The sequence below is a fragment of the Lynx rufus genome, unplaced genomic scaffold, assembly GCF_022079265.1.
Source record: "Lynx rufus isolate CCGP_SWC_20201006 ecotype Redwood Valley unplaced genomic scaffold, mLynRuf1.p SCAF_3, whole genome shotgun sequence".
In the NCBI taxonomy this organism is placed as follows: domain Eukaryota; kingdom Metazoa; phylum Chordata; class Mammalia; order Carnivora; family Felidae; genus Lynx; species Lynx rufus.
In genome coordinates, this window is record NW_025814845.1 from 142,507,051 (window position 1) to 142,532,374 (window position 25,324).

At 35.4% G+C, this 25,324-nt stretch overlaps 1 protein-coding gene across 1 annotated transcript in view; it reads left to right on the forward strand.

Moving 5' to 3' along the window:
- The window catches only part of ANXA10 (annexin A10), a 131,528-nt gene extending 130,858 nt beyond the window's left edge, over positions 1 to 670 (forward strand). Inside the window, exon 13 of the mRNA XM_047092300.1 lies at positions 602 to 670. Coding sequence (XP_046948256.1) covers positions 602 to 670 — 69 coding nt within the window. The remainder of the gene's footprint in view (positions 1 to 601) is intronic.
- The last annotated feature ends 24,654 nt before the right edge of the window (positions 671 to 25,324 follow it).

Sequence of the window (25,324 nt, forward strand, 5' to 3'; positions counted from 1 at the left end):
TAAAGGAATACTTTCATTGAATTATGGTATCCCACTGTATAAGTTATAAAATACATAAACTACCCCACATTATTAAATATTGCTTTTTACTTTTTCACTATCATACATAAAGTTGTCTATATTTTCGAATGTAAATTTTTGTGTTCGTCAATAATTGATCATTATTTCCTTAGAATATATTTCTTGAAGTGGAATTACTGCATTAATAAGTATAAACATTTTTAAGTCTTTGGAGACCTATTGCCAGTTTCCCCTCCAAGACTCTAAACTGATTTATAACAATAATATTAGGACACCTCTTCCTAAAGTTGAGGAGATTTAATTCTACTGTAAGTTATTCTTTTTATAAATACACATCAGGGTTAAATCAACTTTATAGAAACCCTGTTCTATTGCCTATCACCATGCTATTATTTTTCGATAACTTCCACTGGGAATAGTTCTCAGGACATATTAAACCTTTAGATGAAAAAAGACAACAATTTTGGAAACACTAATGGCCCATGGATCTTTCTGACTATAGTTCAGAGGAATGACACTTCTTTTTTAGAAATACTAAGACATTTTCTTTCAAATACGTTGTTTGTTTGTTTGTTTTCAGAACTTTGCTTCAGGGCATTATGAGAAAGCTCTGCTCGCCATCTGTGCTGGTGATGCTGAAGATTACTAAATCAAGAGATGGATTTGCAGGACTGCACACTCCTCTCTACAGACTTGTCAAAATATAGAGTTTGTGATAAATTTGTATTGTTAGAAGCATTGTAGCAAAACTGTAGAATCATATTTTTTCTGCTATCTTTAAAATCATTCTGAGCCAAAGAAGAATCTATTGATAAAAGTATAGGAGGCTAGATTTGTACTTATTATCCAAATCAGTGATTTATTAAATTGTGTATAATGGAATAATAAAAAATTTTTTCATTGAAATATATTTTATTTAAATGTGAACTTTCAATTCCCTAGAGCACGAGTCTGCTTACAACTGTCCTTTAGCATTCTTAGGGAAAAGAAAACACAGTGTGTGGCCATCCCCCTCAGAGAAATTTTCAAGACTTCTGTACAAATGCAATAAACCCAGAGTAAACATCTAAAACTGCCTTTATGTAAAAGAAAATGAAGATATGAAACAGCAAAATGCAACCCGATAGATGTTTGTCAGGCTTAGACACGTAAGAGACTTGGATGTAAATTGGGTGTATGCTTGTATGTGTGTGTGAGTATGTATGTGTCTGTGTATTTGACAATCATTCTGGTAAAGGCAGTTTAGCTAATTTTTTTAGTATTAGTGCCTAAGAAACCTATTATTTGCCCATGCAATGTCAGAAAAGCCATTGCTCATTGTTTTTATCATCCCTTCTTCACATCTGCACCAAAGTCATTAGGAAGTTATGTGCTTTGTACCATCAGTAAAGCCTGGCCTCTCATGTGTCTGAAAACTCAGTAAATTAGGAGCAGCAAAGGAGAAATACTCACTGAGATCACATCTGGGAGAGAATCTAGATTGATGCCACAATCTAGCCAAGAATAAAAGCAGAAACAGAGATGGGTGAGTCCGTAACGGAGGGCTCCCATTATACACAAGAGAAAACACAAATCCAAGATCACAGGAAGCTGCAGTTAATGAAGTCAAACAAGGAGAATGAGGACACATGCAATAAATCTAGATGAACTGGTGAAATTGATAGGAGTGCTTTACTCCACATGGAATTTTTTTTGCAATACCCTGTAACCCAGTTCCTATATATCTGTCTCTACCAGTCTCAGGAGAAATGAAAAATGTTCTCAGAACCTGTTTTCTTACAAGCAAAATGATATAGGAAGTTTAGAACACAGTAATTGGGCACAACATAAAACATTTAAGAATAATTAGACTTCTGAAACCATTTTCAAGATTTAAACTTACTGCTACGGTGTATGACGTTATACCATTTTAAACTGGCTTTGATTTTTATCTTTAAAAAATATCATTAACATTTCCATCAAAGGTAGTAATTGTTTGAGACATTCAGTATAGCTATTCTTCCAGATAAAACGTTTTTCACATGCAATTTTTAATAAGAAAAATGTTAGAATTCTTACTGAGAATTTAGATATTTAAATACAAATTTTCCTTGCTAGGATATATTTCTGTAAGTAGCTCAATAAATTGTGGAATTTACACTTCAGCTAGGTAATACCTTTTATTTCTCTAGTACAGCATTGTGTTGCCAAATCAAATACAAATCTAGACTTAGATAGGGAGGGATTTTTATCAAAAGGACTAGTGCAATAATTGGAAAGAGGAGCTGCAGTAGGGAAAGAGACTGCAGTAGAGAGAATGCTCTGACCACGAGATTTACAGGAGTTTCAAGGGTAGCCAGAAAAAGAATTTTTAATTTCTAAGGGTGAATAAACAAGGCTAGAAAGAATCAGGTATGGGGGGATGGGATGAATTTGTGGTGTGGCTGGACAATTCATCTGGGAATGTCTTTGGTAACATTGCCCGTCATTGATCTGAGATTAGACAGTTGATTTGGAACAGTGAATGCTTCCAGTAAATTTTCAGCAGGAGACAAAGGGCGGATTAAAGTCGGGGACCTGTGGGAAGGCAGAAACCTGAGTAAAGTTTAGTCAAGTCAAGTTAGTATGTATCTTGTCCAGATTGGTCAGTAGAGGAAAGCAGTCCAGTTAACCATTTATGAGGCAAGGAAAGGAATTTGATGGGTGGGTGGGTGTAGGATTGTTATAGGTAAACAGGAGGTCATCTGTAAGTCTTAGCTAAGTGGGATGAGGAAGAATGGTTCTATTAGAAAGCCATTTTCTGAAACTCAAAATGGTGGTAAAATTTCTTGACCATCTCTGTTTTCCAGCATCCCAGTACTTAGGTAAAGATTAACATTGCCAATGTCTTTTTTTGTCTTGATTGCTTCACTTAGTTGTTTACATGCCAAGATGACATTGTCATCTTTGTCATCACTTAATTCACTTAGTGAAGTCCTATAAAAGAAATTGTTTAAATTATCATCATTGTTATTTGTGCTTAATGATGTTTAGCTGTTTATATCATCTTCCAATGCACAAATAATGTTTACCTGATGGACTAAGTAACAAGTGAAAAATCTCTGGTTAAATTAAAAACATCTCCCATATTTAACTTATAGGGGAAAAAAAGACAAACATTTAAAGGAATAAATTTGCTTTTGGTCTGTTACCCATCTACAGTAAAGGAAATAGTAAATTACCTGAATTACTGGCTAGTCCAGAAAAAAATAAAACCAGATACGGAAAGACTGCAGAAAGGTATTTGTGTCCTTTGCATTCAGTATTTTACTATGCTCGGTTTAGGCCCAAATAGATTAAACATGTAAAGAGGCTAATCATTTGCTAAAAAAATAAAATGAGTGTTCTGATTTAGTAGCATATTATTATTATCAGAGTTAAATATTTCACGTATGTTAAAAACAATGCCAAATATGTGATGACACTGAAAACAGCAGAGTAGGCTGCTCTAAGGGCCCATCCTTCCAAAGAAGCATCAAAAAAATCATGCAAAAGCTGCCAGAATTAACTTTGTCAGAACTCTGGAAAATAGTAATTAACTCTGAATCAAGAAAACAGTCACACGAGGTAGGAAAGCTTTGTGACATTTTTATTTCTTCTTTTCCCATCTTCCTCCCAACTCAATGGCAGTTGTGAAGACACCAGCCACTGTGGACCTCTGCGGAGCATATCTGGCTTATTAACACAGAATATGTTTAACTCTGTCTGGGAGCTCACTAAAGGACCAAGGTGAGGCACTTGTCTTTGTTTGTCCAAACCAGACCTCACTCGGGGAAGAAAAATCCTAAGACAAATGAACCACTTGCAGCTGCCTAGGGCAAAAGATTACAATTGAGGCAGTACAACTGAGTGATGAAAGCCTGTGAAGAAAATATGGGAAACCTATATATTCCCCCTATATATGGGGATTTATAAAGTCATGCACATGCCTGAGGCAGGACACACACTGAAAAGACTTGAGAAGACTCTAAGCTGTCAACTTATTGGTCTCTAGGATTAGTCCAAGCAGAAAGTGAAGGGCAATGCAGAGTTCTAAATGGTCTAAGTGTTGAAAGGCATATCTCAGCATACAGCCAATCTACAAAATATGGAAGAAATTTTTTTCTTAATTCCTCCTTCTCCTCCTTCTCCTCCACCTCCTCCTCCTCTTCACTCTTTCTTGTCCATTCTTGTGTTCAAAGAAATCTCTGTCAAAACAGTGACTAAAGAAACAAAGACTTCAGAGACCACACATGATGAAGAATAGAGACATTATAAAAAGTGTTTAGGAAAGTCACTAAACAAAGCTACAGCTACTGTGAACAGATGGAAACAAAAACAAACACTTAAGAAGAAAAAAAAAATTCTAGAATTACCACGTCATAGTATCCAAAACATACAGTTCTCAAAAAACATGAAAAAAACATTAAAGTATACTCATTAATGGATAAAATTACTAGAAACTATCCTTAAGAAACAAACAACACAAAGGCATAACACTTATAAAAAACAAGTACCGGGGCACCTGGGTGGCTCTGTCAGTTAAGTGTCCGGCTTTGGCTCAGGTCATGATCTCGTGGTCCATGAGTTAGAGCCCCCCGTCGGGCTCTGTGCTGACAGCTCAGAGCGTGGACACTACTTTGGATTCTGTCTCCCTCTCTCTTTGCCCCTCCCCCACTCATGCTCTGTCTGTCTCTGTCTCAAAAATGAATAAACATTAACAAAAAAAAATATTTTTAAAAAGAAGTACCAAAATGAGAAAAGTAAGTTCTTTGTTATCAGTAATTATTTTAAATGTAAAATGGATTAAATGTAAGTGGATCAAAAAATAAAGATTGGCAGAATGGATTAAAAAAAAAAAAAAACATGATTTAACTATATACTGTCTGTAAGAGACTCCCTTTAGATCCAAAGACTCAAAGATGTTAAAAGTGAAACGATAGAAAAAGATATTCCATACAAATAGCAAAAAAAAAAAGAGAGAGAGAGAGAGAACTGAGTAGCTTTTACTAATATCAGGCAACATACACTTTAACTCAAAAACTGTTACAAGAAATAAAAAAGACATTATATACTCAGAAAAGGTTTAATTCATCTAAAAGATATAACAATTAAAAATATGTAAACCCCAAACAAAAGAGCCCTCAAATGTATGAAATGAACACTAACAAAATGGAAGGGCACAGAACTGACAGTTCTAAAATAATAGTTGATGATTTCAATACCCTACTTCCAATAATAGATAGAAATTCTGGACAGAAGATCAATAAGGAAATAACTAATTTAACACCATACTCCAATTAGACCTAATGAATATATTTAGAAGACTATACCCAACAACAGCAGAACATACATTCTTCTCATGTACATATCAAACATTATCCAGAAGAGACCATATGCTGGTCTACAAAACAAGTTTCAATATACTGAAAAATACTGAAGTCATAGAAAGTATCTTTTCAGTCATAGAAAGTATCTTCATTTTTAACAGAGTGAAGTTAAAAATCATTAACAAATATATGGAAATTAAACAAATTAACAATTAACAAATATATGGAGATTAAACAAATACATGGAAATTAACAAATATATGGAAATTAAACAGCACACACAATGAGTCAGAGAAAAAAAAATCACAGAAAAATCAGAAAATGCTTAGAAATAAATGACAGTAAAAGCACAACATACCAAAACTTATGGGACACAGAGAAAGCAGTCCTCAAAGGAAATTTATACCAGTTAATACCATTTTCATTGAAAAAGATTAAAGATCGCAGATCAACAACCTAATTTTATACCCTAAAGAAGTAGAAAGAAAAGAACAATCTAAAACCTAAGCTAACAGAAGGAAAGACAGAAGATCAGTGTGAGGATAAATAAAATAGATAATAGAAAAATAACAGAAAGAGCAATAAAACAAAAGTTGGATCTCAGAAAAGATCAACAAAATTGACAAACATTTAGCTAGGTTGACAGAGAAAATAAGAAAGAAGATGCAAATAAATAAAATCAGGAATGAATGTGAGGATATTAGTGATGCTACAGAAATACAAAGGATTATACAGAAGTACTATGAACAACTAATTGCACACCAAAAAAATTTATATAATCTAGGTTAAATGGTCAAATTCCTAATAACACATAAATCATCAAAACCAACTCAAAAGAAATAGAAAATCGAACAACATCTGTAATAAGTAAAGAAATTGAATCAGTTATCAAAAACCTCTCAACAAAGAAAAGTCCAGCCTAGCTGGCTTCACTGGTTAATTCTACTAAACATTTACTAAGCTTTTTTTTTTTTTTTAAGTTTTTGTTTTGAGAGACAGAGAAAGAGAGAGAGAGAGTCCACAAATGGGGCAGGGGGCAGTGAGAGAGGGAGAGAGGGAATCCCATGCAGGCTCCATGCTGTCAGCACAGAGCCCAATGTGGGAATCGATCTCACCAACCATGAGATCATGACCTGAATGGAAATCAAGAATTGAATGCCTAACTGATTGAGCCACCCAGGAGCCCTGTAATTCTACTAAACATTTAAAGAAGAATTAGAACCTATCTTTTTCAACTTTTCCAGAAAACAGAAGAGGTAGAAACATTTCCTAACTTACATTCTATGAGTACTGTATTGCCTGATACTAAAATCAGACTAAGACATCACAAGAAAACTACACACCAATATCCCTTATGAATATAGATACAAAAATCCAAATATAGATACAAAATACCAGCAAACTGAGTTCAGCAGCATTTTTAAAATATTATACACTATGACTCAGTGGGATTTACCCCAGGAATGTATGAGTGATTCAACATAAGTAAACCAATCGTGTAATATACTATATTAAGAGAGTGAAGTAAAAAGACATATGATCACTTCAGTTAATGCAGTATGAGCATTCAATAAAAGTCTTTTTCACAATAAAAATACTTGGCAAACTAGGAAGACAAGATAACTTCCTCAACATGATAAAGCACATTTATGGTAAACACAGCTAACATTATGATAAAAGACCAAAATGTTTTTCCTAAAGTCATCAACAGAACAAGGATGTCTGCTTTCACCATTGCTATTCAACATTTTACTGGAAGGACTAGTCAGAGCAATTACATAAGAAAAATAACAAAGAAGGCATCTACATCGGAGAAAGCAAAACTCTATTCACAGATGACATGATCCCATATATAGAAATTCCTGACGGGGCACTTAGGTGGCTCTGTCCATTAACCATCCAACTTCAGCTCAGGTCATGATCTCACATTTCATGAGTTCGAGCCCCATGTCAGGCTCTGTGCTGGCAGCTCAGAACCTCAAGCCTGCTTCGGATTCTGTGTATCCCTCTCTCTCTACTTCTCTTTCTCTCTCTCTCTCTCTCTCTCTCTCTCTCTCTCTCCCCCTCAAAAATAAATTAAAAACATTAAAGAAAGATAAATTCCTGAAGAATCCACAAAATAAGTATTAGAGGCAATAAATTTTAGAGTTATAGAGTTCAATATCAACATTCAAAAATCAGTTGTGTTTTTATACACAAGCAAGGTACTTAAAAATATCCAAATACAATAGCATCCAAAATAAGAAAATACCTAAGCATAAATTTATTCAAGGTTAAAGACTTGCACACTGAAAACTACAACATTGCTGGAAGAAATTAAAGAAGAGCTAAAAAATGGAAGTACACATTTGTTTATGGATTGGAAGAATTAATACTGATAAGATGACAATGCTACACAAAGTGATCTGTAGATTCATTGGAATCCCTATCAGAATTCCCTTATCCCTTTTTGTAAAAGTGGAAAAGCAATCCTTGAATTAATATGGAACAGCAAAGGACTTTGAATACCCAAAACAATATTGAATACAAACAGCAAAGTTGGAAGAAACATTTCCCTGTTTTAAAAGCTAATCGAAATAGTAATCAAAAAAGTGCAGTACCAGCACAAGCACAGACGTATAGAATAATAGAACATAAATGAGAGTTCAGAAATAAACCCATACATCTATGGCCAGTTGGTCTTTGAGAAGGTGCCAAGACTATTGAATGAAAACATAATTCAAAGAATGATGCTAGGAAACTGTATATTCATATGTTAATGAATTAATTGGACCCTTATGTCACAACATATACCAAAATTTATTTTTAAATGTATCAATGATATATATCAAAATTTATTCAAATGGATTCAACAGCTAAACCTTAACATTTTTATAAGAAAACACAGGGATAATTCTTCATTAACTTTGATTTGCAAATGGATTCTTAGCTATAACACCAAAAGCATGAAAACAAAAGGAAAAATAGATTGGACTCCATCATAAAAAACTTTTAGGGCACCTGTGTGGCTCATTTGGTTAAGCATCCAGCTCTTGACTTCGGCTCAGGTCATGATCTCACTGTTTGTGGGTTCAAGCTTCATATTGGTCTCTGCACTAGCAGTGCAAAGCCTGCTTGGGATTCTGTCTCTCTCCCCCCTCTCTCTCTGCCCCTCCCCTACCTGTGTGCTCTCTCTCTCTCTCTCTCTCTCTCTCTCTCTCTCTCAAAATAAATAAACTTAAAAAAATTAAAAACTTTTGCGTACCAAAGAACATTATCAAATAAAGGAAACGACTTATAGGAGAAAATATTTGCAAATCATAGATTTTGAAAGGGTTTATATCTAAAATATATAAAGAATATCTACAAATCAAGAACAAAAAGAAGTACAACACAATTAAACTTGGATAAAGGTCTCCAATAGACATTTCTCCAAAGAGAATATACATATTGTGCCATAACATGAAAAGATGCTCAACATCATAAGTTATTAGGGAAATGCAAATCAAAACCACAATAAGATAGGTATCACTTCACACCCCCTAGAATGGTTATAATTTTTTAAAAAAATGAAAATTATGGGGAGGAGCCAAGATGGCAGAACAGCATGGAAGATTTTTGTGTGTCTCGTGTCCATGAAATACAGCCAGACCAACACTAAACCATCCTACACACCTAAAAAACTGACTGGAGGATTAACACAACAATCTGCACAAACTGAACCACAGAATTCAGCAGGTACCCGGCGCGAAGAAGTGAACTTGGGGAGCGAGAGGCGCAGGAAGGAAGGTGCTTTTGTGAGTGGAGAGAGGAGAGAGACTGGGGTGGGGTGGAGAACACGCGAAAAGCACCGCTCCCCAAGAGGAGCTGGAGAGAAAGTGGAAAATTGGAAACAGCTGCAGAGACTAAACTAAAAAGGGAGAAAGGAGAAAGGAGAGGGTTTAAATTCTATTGAGACTGTAAACAAAGGGAGCGCAGTCTGCAACTCCACAGCTCCATACCTGGCAGTGCTCTGGTGGGAAGGGCGAATCCCCAGGATCAGAGTGAAAAGCGGAGAAAAGCGGTTCCACTGCTGGAAGGACATTTGGTAGAGACTGTTGAAGCCACCTGGTCCCACCAGACCCCAGAGGGTGGTCACATTCGCTGGTGCTGAAACAAGGTCGTTAAGAGTGAAGCCTGCCAGATGCGTGTTGTGATTTTCCACAATCCCTGAAAAGCTGCTGCTACACTATCTCGCAAACTTTTCCTGGGGCGGGCTGGCACCTGGCCGCAGTCTCGGGGCACCGGCAGCAGCAGGGTCCCACAAGCGTTCCTGGGTCAGATGACATTCAGCCATTGCTCACTGAGACGCTCCCGCAGAGGGGCAGAACCGGTCAAAGCCTCAGTCCTTCAGAAGAGGCTGGGGAAAGCAGCCGCATCTCAGCCAATCTCCGGAGAGAGGTACTGCCTGGGGCCTGGTCACAGACAGTGAAAAAGCAGGGAGTGGACGAAAGCTGAAGACAGAGGATGGGTGTGCGATTGCTGATCCAGGAAAACAGACTGGATAGCTGGGTGACACCATTTTTACCACTCCCGCGCATGCACATACGCACCTACGAGCGCCACAACGCTCCACCAAAGTAGGCTAGCAGCGCCATCTAGTGGAAAGCGGAGCCATTACACTGAGCCCCGCCCAACTGGACCAACCTCATTCTTCAAGAACTCAAGTCTCACTGCCGGCTTAGTTTATGGACTATAAAGCACCACATTGACTTATAGAGGAAAACGAAGTAATTTCAGTCCTAATTCAATCTGTTAGCAGGTCCATCATTCAATTTTCTTTCTTTTTTTTCTCTTTTACACTTCTTTTTCTTGAATACAGAAAGAGAAAAAATACATTTTTATTTTCTATTTTTATTAAAAATGTTTTTTCTTTAATTTTTATTACTATATTTCTTAATTTTGTGTAAATTTATTCAAAATCTATTTTACTTCCATCATTTTATTTTAGTCTACTTCAGTGTATTCACCTTTTCAAATTTTCAATCGCCTTTTTCTTTCTTTTCTTTTTTTCTCTTTTTCATTTCTTTTTTTCTTGAATGCAAAAAGAGAAAAACTTCATTTTTACCTTCAATATCTATTAAAAATATTTTTCTTTAATTTTTTTACTATATTTTTTCTTTTATGTAAATTTTTTTCAAATTCTATTTGACTTCCACCATTTTATTTTAGTCTACTACAGTGTATTCACTTTTTCAAATTTTCAAACGATTTCCTTTTTTTTCTTTTTTCTCCTTTTTTCTCTTTTTCATTTCTTTTCTTTTTCTTGAATATATAAAAAGAAAAATTCATTTTTATTTTTAATTTTGATAAAAATATTTTTCTTCAGTTTTTTTCTACCATATTCTTTACTTCTGTATATATTTTTTCAAATTCTATTTTACCTCGATCATCTCATTTTACTCTAACTCAGTGTATTCATTTTTTCAAATTCTCAAACGATTTCCTTTTTTTTTTCTTTCCCCCCATTTTTTTTCTCTAATCTGTGAAACCACTTTCAACACCCAGAACAAAACATACCTAGGATCTGGCATCATTTATTCTATTTGTGTGTGGGTGTGTGTGTGTTTAATTTTATAATTTTAATATTTTTTAATTTTAATTTTTTTAATTTTAATTTTTCTACCTCATTAATTCCTTTTCTCCCTTCAAAATGACAAAACAAAGGAATTCACCCCAAAAGAAAGAGCACTAAGAAACTACAGCCAGAGATTGAACCATCACAGATACAAGCAAGATGTCTGAACCAGAATTTAGAATCACGATAATAAGAATACTAGCTGGAGTTGAAAATACTTTAGAATCCTTTTCTGCAGAGATAAAAGATGCAAAAAATAGCCAGAATGAAATTAAAAATGTTATAACTGAGCTGTAATCACAGATGGATGTAGCAGCAGCAAAGATGGATGAGGCAGAACAGAGAATCAGTGATATAGAGGACAAACTTATAGAGAATAATGAAGCAGAAAAAGAGAAGGAGATTAAGGCAAAAGAGCATGATTTAAGAATTAGAGAAATCAGTGACTCATTAAAAAGGAACAACATCGAATATAGGGGTCTGAGAAGAGGAAGAGAGAGAAATAGGGGTAGAAGGGTTATGTGAGCAAATCATAGTGGAAAACGTTCCCAACCTGGGGAAAGACACAGACATCAAAATCCAGGAAGCACAGAGGACTCCCATTAGATTCAACAAAAACCGACCATCAACAAGGCATATCATAGTCAAATTCACAAAATGTTTAGGCAAGGAGAGAATCATAAAAGCAGCAAGGAAAAAAAGTCCCTAACCTACAAGGAAAGACAGATCAGGTTTGCAGCAGACCTATCCACAGAAATTTGGCAGGCCAGAAAGGAGAGGCAAGATATATTCAGTGTGCTGAATCAAAAAAATATGCAGCCAAGAATTCTTTATCCAGCAAGCTGTCATTCAGAATAGAAGGAGAGATAAAAAGTTTTCCAGACAAACAAAAATTAAAGGAGTTTGTGACCACTAAACCAGCCCTGCAAGAAATTTTAAGGGGGACTCTCTGAGGGGAGAAAAGATGAAAAAATAAATAAATAAATAAATAAATAAATACGTAAAGCAACAAAGTTTAGAAAGGACCAGAGATCACCACCAGAAATTCCAACTCTACAAACATCATAATAATAGATTCATATCTTTCAGTACTCACTCTAATCATCAATGGACTCAATGCTCCAATCAAAAGACATAGGATAACAGAATGGATAAGAAAACAAGATCCATGTATATGCTGTTTACAAGAGTCCCACTTTAGACCTAAAGACACCTTCAGATTGAAAATAAGGGGATGGAGAACCATCTGTCATGCTAATGGTCAACAAAAGAAAGCTGGTGTAGCCATACTTATATCAGACAATCTAGACTTTAAAATAAAGACTATCAAGAGATGCAGAAGGGCATTATATCAAAACCAAAGGGTCAATCCACCAAGAAGCCTAACGATTGTAAACATTTATGTGCCAAATGTGAGAGCACCCAAATATATAAATCAATTAATCACAAACATAAAGAAACTCATCGATAGTAACACCATAATAGTAAGAGACTTCAACACCTCATTCACAGTAATGGACAGATCACCTAATCAAAAAATCAACAAGGAAACAATGGCTTTGAATGACACACTGGACCAGATAGACTTAACAGATATATTCAGAACATTTCATCCTAAAGCAGCAGAATATGCATTCTTCTCCAGTGCACATGGACTGTTCTCCAGAATAGACCATATACTGGGACACAAAGCAGCCCTAAGTAAGTACAAAAAGATCGAGAGCATACCAGGCATATTTTCAGACCACAATGCTATGAAACCCGAAATCAACCACAAGAAAAAATTTGGAAAGGTTACAAATACTTGGAGACTGAAGAACATCCTACTAAAGAATGAATGGGCTAACCAAGCAGTTAAAGAGGAAATTAAAAAGTATATGGAAGTCAATGAAAATGATAATACCACAACCCCAAACCTCTGGGACACAGCAAAAGCAGTCATAAGAGAAAAGTATATAGCAATCCAGGCCTTCTTAAAGAAGGAAGAAAGATCTCACATACACAACCTAACCTTATGCCTTAAGGATCTGGAAAAAGAACAGCAAATAAAACCCAAAACCAGCAGAAAACAGTAAATAATAAAGATTAGAGGAGAAATTAATGCTATCGAAACCAAAAAAAAAAAACAGTAGAACAGATCAATGAATTCAGAAGCTGGTTTTTTGAAAGAATTAATAAAATTGATAAACCACTAGCCAGTTTGATCAAAAAGAAAAAGGAAAGGATCCAAATAAATAAAATCAAGAATGAAAGAGGAGAGATCACAACCAACACAGCAGAAACAAAAACAATAAGAGAATATTATGAGCAATTATATGCCAATAAAATGGGCAATGTGGAAGAAATGGACAAATTCCTAGAAACATATACACTACCAAAACTGAAACAGAAAGAAACAGAAAATTTGAACAGACCCATAACCAGTAAGGAAATTGATTTATTAATCTAAAGTCTCCTAAAAAACAAGAGTCCAGGGCCAGATGGCTTTCCAGGTGAATTCTACCAAACATTTAAGGAAGAGTGAATACCTATTCTCTTGAAGCTGTTCCAAAAAATAGAAATGGAAGGAAAACTTCCAAACTCTTTCTGTTAAGCCACCATTACCTTGATTCCAAAACCAGACAGAGACCCTACTAAAAAGGAAAACTATAGACCAATTTCCCTGATGAACATGGATGCAAAAATCCTCAACAAGATATTAGCCAACTGGCCCCAACAATACATTAAAAAAATTATTCACCATGACCAAGTGGGATTTATACCTGGGATGCAGGGCTGGTTCAATACCTGCAAAACAACTAACGTGATTCATCATATCAATAAAAGAAAGGACAAGAACCATATGATCCTCTCGATAGATACAGAGAAAGCATTTGACAAAATACAGCATCCTTTCTTGATAAAAACCTTCAAGAAAGTAGGGATAGAAGGAGCATACCTCGAGATAATAAAAGCCATATATGAACGACCCAACGCTAATATCTTCCTCAATGGGGAAAAACAGATCTTTCCCCCTAAGGTCAGGAACAAAACAGGGATGTCCACTCTCGCCACTGTTATTCAACATAGTATTGGAAATCTTAGCCTCTGCAATCAGACAACACAAAGAAATAAAAGGCATCCAAATTGGCCAGGAGGAGGTCAAACTTTCACTCTTTGCAGGTGACATGATACTCTATATGGAAAACCCGAAAGATTCCACCAAGAAACTGCTAGAATTGATTTTTGAATTCAGCAAAGTTTCAGGATATAAAATCAATGCACAGAAATCAGTTGCATTCCTAAACACCAACAAGGAAGCGACAGAAAGAGAAATCAAGGAATTGATCCCATTTACAACTGCACAAAAAAACATAAAATACCTAGGAATGAATTTAACCAAAGAGGTGAAAAATCTATACACTGAAAACTATAGAAAGCTTATGAAAGAAATTGAAGAAGACACCAAAAAATGGAAAAAGATTTCATGCTTCTGGATAGGAAGAACAAATATTGTTAAAATGTCGATACTACCCAAATCGATCTACATATTCAATGCAATCCCTATCAAAATAACACCAGCATTCTTCACAGAGCTAGAACAAATAATCCTAAGTTTGTATGGAACCAGAAAAGACCCCAAATAGCCAAAGCAACCTTGAAAAAGAAAACCAAAGCAGGAGGCATCACAATCCCAGACTTCAAACTTTATTACAAAGCTGTAATCATCAAGACAGTAAGGTACTGGCACAAAAACAGACACTCAGATCAATGGAACAGAACAGAGAACCCAGAAATGGATCCACAAACATATGGCCAACTGATCTTTGACAAAGCAGGAAAGAATACCCAATGGAATAAACACAGTGTCTTCAGCAAGTGGTGCTGGGAAAACTGGACAGCGACATGCAGAAGAATGAACCTGGACCACTTTCTTACACCATACACAAAAATAAACTCAAGATGGATGAAATACCTAAATGTAAGTCAGGAAGCCATCAAAATCCTCGAGGAGAAAGCAGGCCAAAACCTCTTTGATCTTGGCCGCAGCAACTTCTTACTCAACATGTCTCTGGAGGCAAGGGAAACAAAAACAAAAATGAACTATTGGGACCTCATCAAAGTAAAAAAGCTTCTGCACAGTGAAGGAAACCATCAGCAAAACTAAAAGGCAACTGACAGAATGGGAGAAGATGTTTGCAAACGACATATCAGATAAAGGGTTAGTATGCAAAATCTCTAAAGAACTTATCAAAGTCAACACCCAAAAAACAAATAATCCAGTGAAGAAATGGGCAAAAGACATGAATAGACACTTCTCCAAAGAAGACATCCACATGGCCAACCAACACATGTAAAAAGGCTCAACATCACTCATCATCAGGGAAATACAAATCAAAACCACAATGAGATACCACCTTACACCTGTCAGAATGGCAAAAATTAACAACTGGGGCAACAGATGTTGGCAAGGATATGGAGAAAGAGGCTCTGTTTTGCACTGTTGGTGGGAATGCAAGCTGGTGCAGGCACTCTGGAAAACAGTATGGAGGTTCCTCAAAAAATTGAAAATAGAACTACCTTAGGACCCAGCAATTGTACTACTAGGTATTTATACAAAAGATACAAAAATGCTGATTTTTAGAGGCACACAGACCCCAATATTTATAGCAGCACTATCAATAATAGTCAAAGTATGAAAGAGCACAAATGCCCACCGACTGATGAATGGATAAAGATGTGGTATATACACATACAATGGAATATTACCCGGTGATCAAAAAAAAAAAAAAAGAAAAAAAGAAATCTTGCCATTTGCAACTACGTGGATGGAACTAGAGTGTACTATGCTAAGCAAAATAAGTCAGCCAAAGATAGATTTCATATGATTTCTCTCATACGTGGAATTTAAGAAACGAAACAAATGAACATCAGAAAAGGGAAGCAAAAATATGATAAAAACAGAGAGGGAGACAAACCATAAGAGACTCTTAAATACAGAGAGCAAACTGAAGGTTGCTGGCAGGGTGTTGGGTGGGGGAATGGGCTAAATGGGTGATGGACATTAAGGAAGACATTTGTTGGGATGAGCACTGGGTGTTGCGTGTAAGTGATGAATCACGAAATTCTATTCCTGAAATCATTATTACATATATTGTAATACATTACATACATATATACACATACATATATATGTATATATACAATACATATACATATATATACATGCATATATATATGTATGTGTATATATGTATATACGTATATATATGTACATATATGTTAACTAACTTGGATTTAAATAACATACATACATAAAGTATTTGATATATATTTACTGAGTTCCTATTCTGTATCATACACCACTTGTAGGTAGAGGGATCATACAAGTAACCAAACACAAACTGCCCTCAAATGACTTATAGCAGGGTTTCTCAAATGTTTGTGCATTTTGAACTCAATAGTTCTGAGATGGCTCCCAAGATTTCATCATATCTAGCAGAGGATACTGATGTTGGTCTTTGGTTTGCACCTGGAGTGGCAAAGGCTTACGGTATAGTAATTCACAGCAAGACACAATTCATACATAATGATTAATCGAGAAACTAACACCGTTTTCCTTACCTATATCAATTATTGTGATACTAAAACTACTCAAGTTGTTCTAAAAAAAAATTTTTTTTTCTACTTCCATGCAAAGTACTGCTATTATGGAATAAGAGTAAAGTGGCTTTGTTTCACTGGACACAGCTAGTATTACAATCATGTAAAAATTGTTTCTTTTAAAAGAATACATGGAATAAAAGAAAATTTCACATACATCACTTACCACATTCATAGGGAAGAAATCTTGATCAGTTGTACTGGACAGGAGAGCAAACGGGGAAACAGCAGTTCTACTCTCCGGGCCGGGGAGCAGGCGAGAGCCCAGTTCAGAGTTTTTACATCTTTTACCTGAAAAGTTGAATAAGAAGTCAACTAGAAAATCAAATAAATTAATTTAAAACAATTCTTCTTTTAAACACAAGTTATTGTAAAAAAAGTCATACTTGTTTATATCACTATTATTAGGGAAATTACTGACTTTTTTAAAAAAAGGAAAATAATTAAGGTGAAAATTTAAGAATTCTATCTCCAGGAAGGCTTTTTTCTTTTCCTACGCTAAACATCCTGGCATGTGTTAGTGGCGTTATTATTTGCAGTCATCAGTTGGTCCGGTTGGGTAATTCCATGTCTATCCCCTCAGAAATTAGATAAACACCATTTACAAAGCAGGAAATAAGCTTCACTGGACACTAATGGATCTGAGAATCCCAGGTCAAGAACCAATGCCATCCATCTGTCCTTTAAAATATGTTTCATTGTCAGCTAATTCCTCTGAAGCTACAGGAACTACAAAATTTCTCGTAACAGAGTTAAAATTGACATCATTACCACTTTCTTATGTTAACTCTCATATTCCAACAGAAGGGAAGAAATTCCTGCCAGTCACCAGGAGGCAAAAGCAATAGAGGAACGTTTCTAGATCTTGTCAAACTCACTCCTACCGCCCCACTTCGGTGTGAGTTTGGGAGAAGGAGCTACTGTCATGTCACTCAAGTTTTTCTCTGTCTTCCCCCTCCCAGCCTCCCTGCGGTCCTTCCTTCCATCCTCTTCTCTGACTGCTTTCTTGTACTATATAACACACTTAGCTCTGTGTGTTTCGTTGTTTCTCTTTGACCTACTGCTTATCTTCTGTTGTTCTCTCCACTTTTTGTCATAGCTGTGCCTCTTTACCCCTCTACTTTGTCTATACTGCTCTCTCTTTTTTTCCAGTCACATTCTCTTAGTCTGTCTTTCTCTGTTAATCTCTCTCTATGCTTGTCTCTCCTTTTTGTCCATGTTGTCTCTATTTCTATTTCTGTCCATCTCTCTCTGTCTTTCTGTATTTGTTTCTCATTTTTTTATCTCTCCCTACTTCTCTCTCCCTATCTGTCTCTATGTCTTTGTTTCTCTCTCTTTCTTTATGTATCTCTGCCTTTCCTATATACACTTCTCTGTGTCTTCCTCTGTCAGTCTGTCTGTCCCTTTCTCTTTGTCTTTCTTTTTCAGACCCAGCTGACTGCTAAGAAGATACATTGTAGTATTTTCCTGTCATATGGTAACATAGAAGATAGAATCTACAAGAAGGGAGCATTGTTGTTTTATTTGGGGGACAGATAATTGAAGTTTCACTCGGGACTATGCTTTATATAACATATTTGAATGAGAATGAAAATCATGCTAATTTAGCTTCATCCATATCACTCCCACATTAAGTATTCAATCAATCCCAACTTTAGAGGCAAAACACTAGTGTTTGATGTTTACCCTTAAGCTCCCAAAATTAAATGCGTGACTTGGATTTATTAGTAAGAAACTCTGCAATTTTTAATAGTTACAATCATCTGATCCTGTTAACCAAGTGGCATTAAAATAAAAACCTTAAAAAAGAAAAAGAAAAAAACAACCATCATTTGGTTGTATTTGTTTTAATTAGATAAAGGTGATGATCACACATTTACCATACCAAATGCCAAATGCCAGGATTATATACTTTAAAATGATTAATTGTATGTTATATGAATTTTATCTCCATTAAAAGAAACCTAAAAAAATATGACCTATTATTTGTCTACTGTTTTTTTATTCACATGTCCCTTTTCTTAAAAGTTGTATTAGCCTCCTAATGCTGATATAACAAATTACCTCAAACTTTTGGCTTAACACAATCTAAATTTGTTATGGAAGTTCTGGAAGTCAGAAGTCTAAAATGAATCTCATTGGCTTAAAACCAAAGTGTAGTCAGAGCTGTGTCGGTTCCTTCTGGAGACCAGAGGGGAGAATCTATTTCCTTGCCTTTTCCAGCCCCGTTAGGCTGCAGCATAGTCCTTGGCTCATGGCCCTTTTCCACCTTCAAAGCCAGCAATGATCAGTTAAATCTTTCTTGTACTATGTCTTTTTGACTCTGATTCCCTTGCCCCTGTCTTTCATTTATAAGGACACTTGTGATTACATTGGATAAATCCAGAAAATCCAGGATAATTTCCTCATCTCAAAGTCAACAAATTAGAAAATTTAGTTCAATCTACAATGTCAGTTGCCCCTTTGTTACATAACATAACATATTCATAGGTTCCCAAGATTAGCATCCAGACTTTTTTTAAGGGAGGGGGATTATTTTGCCTGCCACAGAAATCATCCCAGAGGCAAATAGGAAAAGTAATTATACCTACCCCTCTAACTCCCAAATGTAGGCAATTGCCTGGGAACAATTAAGTTCTTTTCCATGAAGTTGACTCATTACTAGCTGATTTCTTATTCCATGATTGAATAAACTGACCATTTTCTCTTACCCTTCATAAGCCTCTACATTCCAAAATAATAATCTATCCAGAAATATGAATAAACCAAAGCAAACCTTACTGTTTCACTTTTTTTCTCCTTGCTTCTGGAGATAAGGGAAAGGAAATTCTGCCCCCTTTCCATTTTCCTCTTAGTACTCTCTCCTTCTCTCCATCTTTTCATTTTGGGGCACTAAGTATATCTCCTACTTCCAATACCTTTACTTTACTGGCATAGATTACAGAATTTTCCTTATGTTTGTGTTATCTTCATTTTCATTTATTCTATCCTTTCCTCAAAGACATAGGAAATACCTTCTTTGCTTGTCCCCCCTAGTCCTCAAAGAAGTATAAGATACTAATGGCCCTTAATAAATATGCCAGGGGTGCCTTGGTGGCTCAGTTGGTTGGGTGTCCACCTGGGTTTGGCTCAGCTCATGATCTCATGGTTCATGAGGTTGAGCCCTGCATCAGGCTTTGCACTGACAGTGCAAAGCCTGCCTGGGATTCTCTCTCTCTCTCTCTCTCTCAAAATAGATAAATAAATTTAATAAGTATATAAGTAAATAAATATGCCAAAATTCCTTTTCTTATATTTTCAAAGTTATCCAGATTTGAAAGTTTAACTAGTTAAGAATGCCATTATCTACTAAAAGGCAAACAGCATCAATAGGAGAGGAGATATTCTAGAATAAATTTAGACCACGCAATAGTTTGTTAGCTTATAATGACACTAGAAAACATAGAAATATTTTACACATTTAATGTCAAGTCAAATCCATGGTGGATTAGTTAATTCCAAATAATATAAGTCCTTTCTAGTATAAAATTTCTAGAGCATAGAGCTGAAAGATTGTTTCCTGTGTATTTATTCGCAATAGTTTTGTCCTCATTTTCTGAAGTTTAGTTTTATCTCAAAATATTTACATTTATTTCTTTTATTGACCTCACATTCTGTTCACAGACATTCACAGTATCATCAATTTTTGACAACGGTAGTTGGTATGCTTTTTTCATGTCAGTCAACTTAGAAATCATTAGGAGGAAGGAACCAAAATATTTTCTAAGTTTATTTATTTATCTTGTGAGAGAGAGAGAGAGAGGCAGAGACAGAGGGAGAGAATTCACAAGCAGCTGGCAACACGTAGCCCCATGCGGGGCTCAATCCTACTAAGTGTGAGATCATCACCTGAGTCAAAATCAATAATCAGCACTTAACCAACTGAGCCACCCACGATCCCCAGAACCAAAATTCTTTTTAATTATGTTATTGGGTTCCACAGTTGCCACTGTAGCAAAGTCCTTGGGAAGATCATCTAGAATTACCTAGTAACAATGAAATGTAGATAAATGTAGATATTTGAAACAAAAGCAGATTACCAAAGTCTGTGAGACACAGAGTGAAAATATTTTTAAAAGTCTGGATGGAAGTATATTTCTAAGTATGAATACTATTACTTACAGCAAAGTATAAATAGAAACATTAAAGTCATTTGTGGTCCTACCACACAGGAAGATAGAGCCATAAGGATTTTGGTATATACTATTTCCTTCTAGTCTTCTATACACACATTTATGTTGTTGTATTCAGTTTTTATGGTCTAATGTTTATGCTCAACATAATATCTAGGGCATTTCCAATGTGACAGAATATTATTCGCAAAGATGAATTTTTGTGGCTGCATATAAGATAGCCACATATAAGTATGCTAAAATTCATCTAACCTTTTTTTTTTGTTGGATGTGATAGGTAGCACCAATTTTCAATTATAAGCAAGCATGATGTCATAGACTGAACTGTATTCTTCAAAAAATCATGTTGAAATCCTAAACCTCACCGTCTCAGAATGTAACCTTATTTGGAAATAGGGTCATTGCAGATATAATTAGTCAAGATGAAGTCATATTAGAGTAGGATGGGCCCCTAATCTGATATGACTGGTGTTCTTATAAAAAGAAACTTGGACACAGAGACATGCACACAGGGAGAACACCATGAACATGAAGGCAGAGATTGGGCTGGTGTGACTATAAGCCAAGGAATGTCAAAAATTGCCAACAAAACACCAGCAGCTAGGAGAGAGGCATGGAACACTCTCCCTCAGTCTTCAGAGGGAACCAATCATGCCTGCACTTCTGGCCTCCAGAACCAAGAGCCCAAAAATATTTGTTGTTTAAGCCACACATGTTGTGGTGCTTAGTCACAGCAGCCTTAGGAAACTAATGAAGTAAATTTTTACATCAATCTTTTTGTGTGTATCTTTGATTATATAATTATTATAAATTCTAAGTAGAAACACTACATTAAAGAATATTTTAAAGGATATATCTATTTACAGTCCTGTCAATATAACTATTAATTGCAATCTTGCCAAATTAACAAGTGAACAATAGTATCATGTGAATTTCCATTTTTTATTGTTAGTAAGATTATTTTACATTATATTTTTCTTTGTAACTTTAGTATGTGGGAAAGCTACATTTTATTAAACCTATTTTGCATTTGAAGACTTACTAAACTGTCATTAATTGTAATCACTTTTCTGTTGATTCTTTTGGCTTTTTTTAGTAGCCGGTCATTTCATCTGAAAATAACAGGAATTGTGAAAATAGGAGCTAAGAGCACCAAGTGCATATATTAACTCATTTAATCTTCACAGCAATCCATTGAAGCAGATAGTATTAGGATCCCCAATTTACAGATAATAACAGGACTGGATAAAGAAATTTTCTTAAGGCCGTTTCTATGCTCAGTGGCAGAGCTGGAGTCTAGTTATCTGGCTTTAAAATACCCTACCACATGCTCACTAACCTTACTTTTCCAATAGTTACATTGCATTTTTACTTCTTGACATTTGACAATGACAATTCCGAGAAAAATATTTTCAAATGGCTGCTAAAATGAAACACTTCTTGTTTCAAATATATATGTTACTGTGATTATTATTTCACTATTGAATATAATATTGAGATCTTTTTTTTTTTTTTTAGAGACAGAGTGCACGAATGGGGGAGGGGGCAGAGAGAGAGAGAGGATCTTAAACAGGCTCCACGCTCAGCTCTGAGCCTGTCACGGGGCTCGATCTTATAACCCTGGAATCATGAACTGAGCTGAAATCAAGAGTTGGATGTTCAACCAATGGATTCACCCCCGTACCCTGAGATCATCTTTAATGTAATTAAAAAAAAATCATGTTACTAGCTTGCTGCTAAGAATCTCTATCAGAAATAAAGTTGTTCATTTTTAAAGAAGACTTCAATCTTTCCTCATTGACTGAGGCAGGATGAAGCAAAAGTAACTAATGACACCAAAATTTTTGTTATTAGGAAAATACGATCGTAGTACATGTTATAATGGAAAGATTTTACATGAAATTATAAAGTTGGGGTATATATTTTTCTTACCACTGAATGAGAACATTTCTTTTTAAAGTTTCTCACACACAGAGGAAGACATTTTCTTCCAAAAAGATCTGCTAACACCACTACTAAAGCTTGCATCACATCAGAAAATGTCTTTTGGCCTGTTCAAAATAAAGGGTTTAACTTTTCAAAACTTTAAAGAACAAAATTCGTCATTTTAGAAATACCCTGAGCCAGTTCTTAAGACCCAAACTTAAATTTTCAAGCTAAACCAGATTTGAAAAAGTCACTTTCCAGACTTTGGTAAATTCTTAATAAATTACAATATTACCTTATAGTAATGCAAACTAATTGACCCTCTATTGACACAGATTGCTGGTTTTCTTTTTTTTTTAATGTTTTGTTTTCTTTATTTTTAATGTGTACTTTTGAGAGAGAGAGAGAGAGAGAGAGTGCAAGCGGGGGAGGGGCAGATAGAGAGGAGGACAGAGGATCCAAAGCAGGCTCCACACTGACCGCAGCAAGCCTGATGCCGGGTTCAAATTCAAGAACCTGGAGATCACAACCTGAGTGGAAGTCAGGCACTCAACCGACTGGGCCACCCAGGTGCCCCTCCTTGTCCCCACTGTTAGCTATAGGAATGTAGAGGGGGAAATGAATAGCCATTTGCCTTAGTTCTACAATTGCCATGGGATTCTATCATAGGCTTCAAATCCTCCTTCTGCTTCTTTGTTCCACTCAGTTTTTCTACCTCTGTTCAAAACTTGCTAAGGAGTGAAGACCGTATGTTGCTTTCCAAATTCTTTATCTGCCATTCCAGACCATATGTTTATGCCCACTCACTCTCTCTTGGCACACGTTACAGTCAAAAGAGAGCTCACTAGAGCTCCCGCTGACATGACTTTGTTCCTCATATTTTCTTTCCCTGGAGTATTTATCTCCTACATTTGCATATACCCAAAACCTTGTAGTATTTTAGGAACAAAATCTCCTTGACGGAAAACCTATGTTTGATTCCTGATTTGCAATCTGCCACAGTATTTAGCAGAGTGTTATGCCCACGCTGATAGCCACTCAATCACTAGACAGTAAATGAATGAGTACACAACACATATTAAAGTGAGTACTTGGAAACAGGCCACGGCTGCCTCCCGCTACTGGAAAAATGAAGAACACTAAGAATGAAGCTTCCAGATTTCAAGTAAAAAAAAGTTAATTTGATGTGTTTACACCGATAGAATTATAGCAAAAATTATTTCAGTTTTCTTATTCTTTTAATGTTGTGATACAATACACACAATATTTATAAAATAAGTAAAATTCACTGACGATTACTTTGTAGGATCCTTTAATGGAAAAATATAGACTCAAACAGATTAAAGGTTTTATGGTTTGATCTAGTAGTTACTAAGGTATGTTCTATAATATTATTTTAATGATTTTTATATTATTCTAATAAGTTAGGCCGTTTACCAAAAATAAAATGAACAATAGAATATTAATTATATATTCCTCTTCCCAGCTGTCTGCATTTGAGTTTGGATCATATCTACTTTATTATTCTCTAGTTGATGTCATTATGGAAAAGTTATGGAAAAGGGAAAAATAATTTATAAATTAAAAAAATAAAATCATTACAAGTGACAACACTGTGATTCCAATATAGTCCTATGGTTTATATTTGACATTGAACAGTTACCTTCATATTTTACTACAAGACAGCTAATGATTAGGACCTAAATGTGAGGATACCACAAAGACTTATTTTTCATGTGTATGACCAGATGCAAAAAAAGATAAAATTGGTGACTTTACATAAATTATAGAAATTTATATCAATTAATATATATTTAAAATGCCTTGTGATTTCAGAAGAAGAATATTTATTATTCAAGTGTTTATTCTTTCAAATGTAAAGTATATTAAATGGTCATTAAGAATGTTTACATAACATTACAAATACACTGATAAATATTTTAATATTTCCATAAACCTCTTTAACAACAAAAATAAGAAAAATGTTCAAACTGCATTAAAAGAAAAAACAGTTGGGCACCTGGGTGGCTCAGTTAGATAAGCTCTTGATTAACTCTTGATTTCAGTTCAGGTCAAGAACTCAAGATTTGTGAGTTTGAGCCCCATATGACTCCACACTGACAGAGCAGAGCCTGCTTAAGATTGACTCTCTCTCTCCCTGTCTCGCTCCTCCTCCCTCACTGGGCACACACGCTCTTCTCCTCAAGCATGCTCTCTCTCTCTGTCTCTCTCTCTCTCTCTCTCTCTCTCTCAAAATAAATAAACTTAAAAAAATACTTAAAAAAAAGAAAAAGCAGTTAAAAAATGGCATGCCGTCCAAAGTAAATGCAGTTCTGGGGAATGTATGGCTGTATGTAAATATACACATGTGGTCTGTGTGTGTGTATGTGTGTGTTTGTGTGTGTGTGTTTGTGCACAGAGTCTAATGAGTAAAAGTATGAGAAAAGCTTATTTGCTTACCTTTTATGTTGCTTGGATTATACAACCTGTGAAATAAACCTTTCACCAGCAAGCTTACTAAAACAAAATTCACAGGTTCGTGGTGGCACAAATGGGACACGAGTCCAGAATATCCAATAAGAAAACATTCTTGATTCATGTATTCCTAGAAATTAATTTTATCATGTTAAACTCAGTCT